The 5,754-nt window shown below is 43.2% G+C and overlaps 1 protein-coding gene across 1 annotated transcript in view; it reads left to right on the top strand.

Annotated features, from left to right (window-relative positions):
* LOC104729166 (E3 ubiquitin-protein ligase UPL3) overlaps window positions 1,490-5,754 on the top strand; it is a gene marked incomplete at its 5' end in the record, with an annotated part of 9,128 nt that continues 4,863 nt past the window's right edge. Inside the window, 9 exon segments of the mRNA XM_010448068.2 lie at window positions 1,490-2,177; window positions 2,268-2,378; window positions 2,460-2,576; window positions 2,671-2,844; window positions 2,923-3,084; window positions 3,434-3,670; window positions 3,753-3,874; window positions 3,953-5,360; window positions 5,470-5,565. Coding sequence (XP_010446370.2) covers window positions 1,490-2,177; window positions 2,268-2,378; window positions 2,460-2,576; window positions 2,671-2,844; window positions 2,923-3,084; window positions 3,434-3,670; window positions 3,753-3,874; window positions 3,953-5,360; window positions 5,470-5,565 — 3,115 coding nt within the window.

Genomic DNA, 5,754 nt, shown 5'->3' with positions numbered 1-5,754 from the left:
TTTTTTTTTTTTGTTTATCACATAATTGTTGGGCTGTTTTTTGGTAAATGAAATGTTGTTGGTTACAAGGCAGTATTGTAGAAGAAGAGTTTTATTTTTTTATTTTTTATAGTAAGTGACAAAGGTGGCAAATTAACGGAAAGAATCAATCAACGATGAGAAAGCTTTGGGAGGGAATGAAGTAGATTTGGAATTAGCTAAGATAATAACAATGTTTAGTTTTGCTAAGTATATACATAGAGTAGAGATATACACATTAGTTGGTACGTATAAATGATGATTTGTGTTGTCAAACAAAATTGAGAAGAAAGTGAAGTTCAAATGGGTTTGAAAAGTGAAAACCCATGAATGGTTGTAAAAAGAGCTCTATAACAGATGTATAAGCCCACTTGAATGTTGGGCTGGGCTATGATCTTCGCTGGAGCGGGCCATATATGAAACGGCAGCGTATGAGGGAGGGAGCGAAGCGAAGACCCGAAAAAAAAAACACGTAGCGGAAGGCCGTGTCAGTCGGTCGGTCGGGTCAGTAATCCATCCTTGTGAAAAGCTCTCTCTCTATGCGGAAGGAAAGGTCATAAACGGTATCGTATTCTTCTCATCTTCCTCTCTTCTTTATATATATATATATTAAATTATTATGTTTGGTTATAACTTTTCATTCATCGTATCACTCTCGTCGACTCGACGATTTTAGGGTTTTCTTCTTCTTCTTCTTCTAATCAAATCTGTCTCCTTTCTTGTTTCATCATCATCATCATCATCGTCTCTGCTTCCAGTTAATTAGATCCCTCCTTGTTCTCTTCATCGCAATCCCCAATTTTGTTCAATTCGATCGATTTTGCATCATGCCTTTTCAATAGCTCCTCTCTTCTTTCTGGCTTCGAGCTTCTTCTTCTTCTTCTTCTTTATTTGATTCCGAAAATTAGGGTTTCAAATTGAGATGCGAGCGAGCGTCCGATCAGAATCTTTCTTCTGATCGAGCAAATCGGAAACTCGGGGTTTCTTCCTTTGTATGGAAACTCGGAGCCGCAAGCGGGCGGAGGCGACCTCAACTGCCCCTTCTTCTTCTTCTTCCCTCTCTCCTTCTGCCTCTTCCTCCGGTCCCGCCACCCGCAGCAAACGCGCTCGTCTTTCTTCTTCTTCTTCTTCCTCACTTGCCCCTTCCTCCGCCACCACCACCACCCGCTCTCGCTCTTCTCGCTCTGCCGCCGCCGCCGCTACCGCTCCCACTCCCATGGACACCTCCACTGATTCTTCTGGGTTTCGCCGTGGCGGACGAGGTAACCGTGGAAACGATAACACCAATTCCGACAAGGGCAAGGAGAAGGAACATGACGTNCTCTCCTTCTCCCTCTGCCTCTTCCTCCGGTCCCACCACCCGCAGCAAACGCGCTCGTCTTTCTTCTTCTTCTTCTTCCTCACTTGCCCCTTCCTCCACCACCACCACCCGCTCTCGCTCTTCTCGCTCTGCCGCCGCCGCTACTGCTCCCGCTCCCACTCCTATGGACACCTCCACTGATTCTTCTGGGTTTCGCCGAGGTGGACGAGGTAACCGTGGCAACGATAACACCAATTCCGACAAGGGCAAGGAGAAGGAACATGACGTCAGGATTAGGGAGAGAGACCGAGCCAGAGAACAACTCAACATGGATGCTGCCGCCGCCGCCGCTGCTAGGAGCGCTGACGACGACGATGACGACAATGACAGTGAGGATGGCAACCCCGGTTTCATGCATCCTAACATGAGCTCTGCCAGCAGCGCTTTACAAGGCTTGCTCAGAAAGCTTGGAGCTGGATTGGATGACTTGCTCCCTTCTTCCGGTATCGGCTCTGCTTCTTCTTCCCACTTAAACGGACGCATGAAGAAGATTCTCTCTGGCCTCCGCTCTGAAGGTGAAGAGGGCAAACAGGTCGAGGCTTTAACCCAGCTCTGCGAGATGTTATCCATCGGGACCGAGGACTCACTTAGCACTTTCTCTGTTGACTCCTTCGTCCCTGTTCTTGTGGGTCTCCTCAACCATGAAAGCAATCCCGACATTATGCTTCTTGCAGCCAGGGCCCTTACCCATCTTTGTGATGTCTTGCCGTCTTCTTGTGCTGCTGTTGTACATTACGGCGCTGTTTCTTGCTTAGTCGCCAGATTGCTAACCATTGAATACATGGACTTGGCCGAGCAGGTTTGCTATCTTGATTTTTAATTTTCATCTGACATCTCGATTAACTTGAAATTTGATTCGTAATTTATAAATTGTGTGTGTTTACAACAGTCCCTGCAAGCTCTCAAAAAGATATCTCAGGAGCACCCAACTGCCTGTTTGCGAGCTGGTGCTCTTATGGCTGTCCTCTCGTATCTGGATTTCTTCTCCACTGGTGTTCAGGTGTGTAAATTTGTTACTTTTCTTTAATGCTATACATACATACACGCGTATCTAATGCACATATTCCCTGGCTTCTTGTAGCGTGTAGCACTATCTACTGCTGCTAATATGTGCAAGAAACTACCTTCTGATGCATCTGATTATGTTATGGAAGCTGTACCATTACTGACAAACCTACTTCAGTATCATGATTCGAAGGTAATTGTTGACCTACTTTCTGTTATTTTATGGTACTCCTATCTAGTTCCTCTCTTGCCCCATTTCCCTCCATAATGTGTTCGTATGGTGGCAGGTTTTGGAATATGCTTCTATATGCCTGACTCGGATTGCCGAAGCATTTGCACCGTATCCTGAGAAATTGGATGAATTATGCAACCATGGCCTGGTGACTCAAGCTGCGTCTCTTATTTCCACGAGCAATTCAGGAGGTGGTGGGCAAGCATCTCTTAGTGTGTCAACTTACACGGTACGAGCAAAATCTTTCTTGAATTCTATTTTTCTTCATTTATACACTAGGTGACATATTTCACCATATTTTGCTCAGGGGTTAATCCGATTACTTTCTACCTGTGCGAGCGGGTCACCTCTTGGATTTAGGACATTACTTCTTCTCGGTATTAGTAGCATTCTTAAGGATATTCTGTTGGGTTCTGGTGTCTCTGCTAATGCATCTGTATCCCCAGCACTGAGCCGGCCTGCAGATCAGGTACTGATTTTTCTTGTCGATACAAATATTAAATTTTTATTGTTCAACATCTGATTGAAATAATAATAGCTTAGATTTTAGGATAAGTTCTCTATTTCTGGTCTAGTATCCTAGTTTTTTTTGTATTACAATATTTTACTTGGGTGTTTGTATAGTGGATTGATCACACTTTACAGTGTCTTATTTGCTATACATATCTTGGAGCAGGTTGCTCAATACACTTATACTTGTTTTCTGAGATTATGTTAGATGTAATATAGAGAGAAGCATTTCATCAATGTGCTTCGGTCTGGTTTATTATTATTTCTCTATCTCGGGCTCTCTAACTATTGGATGCTTTATATCTTAGATTTTTGAGATAGTCAACCTAGCGAATGAGCTCCTCCCTCCATTGCCTGAAGGAGTTATCTCTCTTCCTACTAGCTCAAATACTTTTGTGAAAGGTTCAAGCCAAAAGAAATCTTGTCCAAGTACTTCAGGGAAACAAGAAGATGCTCTAAAAATTTCACCTAGAGAAAAATTACTTGGTGATCAACCTGAACTTCTGAAGCAATTTGGATTGGATCTTCTTCCAGTTTTAGTGCAGGTAATTTTTCTCTGCATTGGCTTCAAAATAATGCTCATACCACCTTGTATTGTCTAACTATTCTTGTTTTCTTTTCCAACAGATCTATGGATCTAGTGTCAATGGTACTATTCGCCATAAATGTCTCTCAGTCATTGGAAAGCTGATGTATTTCAGCAGTTCAGAAGTGATACAATCTCTAATTGGCGACACAAATATTTCGAGGTATGCTTTTTAATTTTTATCTATAAATTATGTATGACATGACAGTGTGTGCAACTTCTTACATTTTTCCCTATGTAGCTTCTTGGCTGGTGTCTTGGCATGGAAAGACCCGCAGGTCTTGGTTCCTGCTCTACAAGTTGCAGAGATTTTGATGGAAAAGCTTCCTGAAACATTCTCGAAAGTGTTTGTGAGGGAAGGGGTGGTCCATGCTGTAGATCAACTTGTCTTGGTTGGTAAACCTTCTCATGCCTCACCTACTGATAAGGAAAATGACTGTGTGCCCGGATCTGCACGATCTAGGCGTTATAGACGGCGAAGTAGTAATGCCAATTCCGATGGGAACCAGTCGGAAGAGCCTAAGAATTCTGCGTCCGTTAACATAGGTGCAAACTCTCTGGATTCTTCTACAGCCAGCTTTATGTTGAGGGAAACAGTTAGTTCATGTGCCAAAGCATTCAAAGACAAGTACTTCCCATCTGATGGTGGGGATCTTGATGTTGGAGTTACAGATGATCTCTTACATCTGAAGAATCTTTGCAAAAAGCTAACTGCTGGTATAGATGATCATAAAGTGAAAGGAAAGGGAAAATCTAAAGCGTCTGGGGCTAGCCTTGGCGATTTCTCTGCTAGCAAGGAAGAGTACTTGATTGGTATCATTTCTGAGATACTTGCCGAGCTAAGTAAAGGGGATGGTGTCTCAACTTTTGAGTTTGTTGGCAGTGGTGTGGTTGCAGCATTGCTTAACTACTTTTCTTGTGGCTACTTTTCCAAAGAGAAGATCTCGGAACTTAATTTTCCCAAACTTCGCCAGGAGGGGCTCAGAAGGTTCAAAGCCTTTCTGGAAGTTGCTCTTCCATTTGATGGTAATGAGGGAAAGGTCCCTCCTATGACAGTTTTGATTCAGAAACTTCAGAATGCTTTATCATCACTGGAACGCTTTCCCGTTGTCCTAAGCCATCCCTCAAGGTCACTAAGTGGAAGTGCTCGGCTCTCCTCGGGACTGAGTGCTTTGGCACATCCTTTAAAGTTGCGATTATGCCGTGCACCTGGAGAGAAGACACTACGTGATTACTCCTCTAATATTGTACTGATAGATCCATTGGCAAGCATGGCAGCAGTGGAGGAATTTCTCTGGCCCCGAGTTCAACGCAGTGAATCTGGTTTAAAGCCGGCAGTGCCTGCTGGAAATACAGAGGCAGGCGCATTACCTAGTGGTGCTGGTGTTTCATCACCATCTTCGTCAACTCCAGCTTCAACCACTCGTCGTCATTCTTCTAGATCTAGATCTGCAATTAACATAGGTGATACCTCAAAGAAAGATCCTGTGCATGAGAAAGGTACGAGTTCATCGAAAGGAAAAGGTAAAGGCGTGATGAAGCCGGCTCAAGCGGATAAGGTTCCTCAAACGAGGAACAGTGCTCAAAGGAGAGCTGTCCTTGACAAAGATACTCAAATGAAACCACCTAGCGGAGACTCCAGCTCTGAGGCATGTTACAGTGCTATGTTTTTTATTACTTGGTTGTTTTATTGCGTTACATCATGATGTTGTGGTGTAATTTGCTTATTCAACACCATCTTACTTGTATGCCTTGCAGGATGAGGAATTGGATATATCCCCAGTCGACATTGATGATGCCTTGGTGATTGAAGAGGATGACATTTCTGATGATGAAGATGATGATAATGAAGATGTAAGTCATCCCTTTTTTTTTCCCAGTATGTACGTTATTGCATTTGGCAATTAAGCTCAACAGCTTTCACATATTTGGATTATTTCACCAAAAATAATTACTCCGCTATTACTCAGATTATTCATATATTTGGTTATACCAATATTACTTAGATTTACCTGGCTGCTATCAATCACGTTGGCTTTGTAC

Source organism: Camelina sativa, chromosome 12 (assembly GCF_000633955.1).
Source record: "Camelina sativa cultivar DH55 chromosome 12, Cs, whole genome shotgun sequence".
NCBI lineage: Eukaryota > Viridiplantae > Streptophyta > Magnoliopsida > Brassicales > Brassicaceae > Camelina > Camelina sativa.
This window is presented reverse-complemented; position numbering and strand designations above follow the sequence as displayed.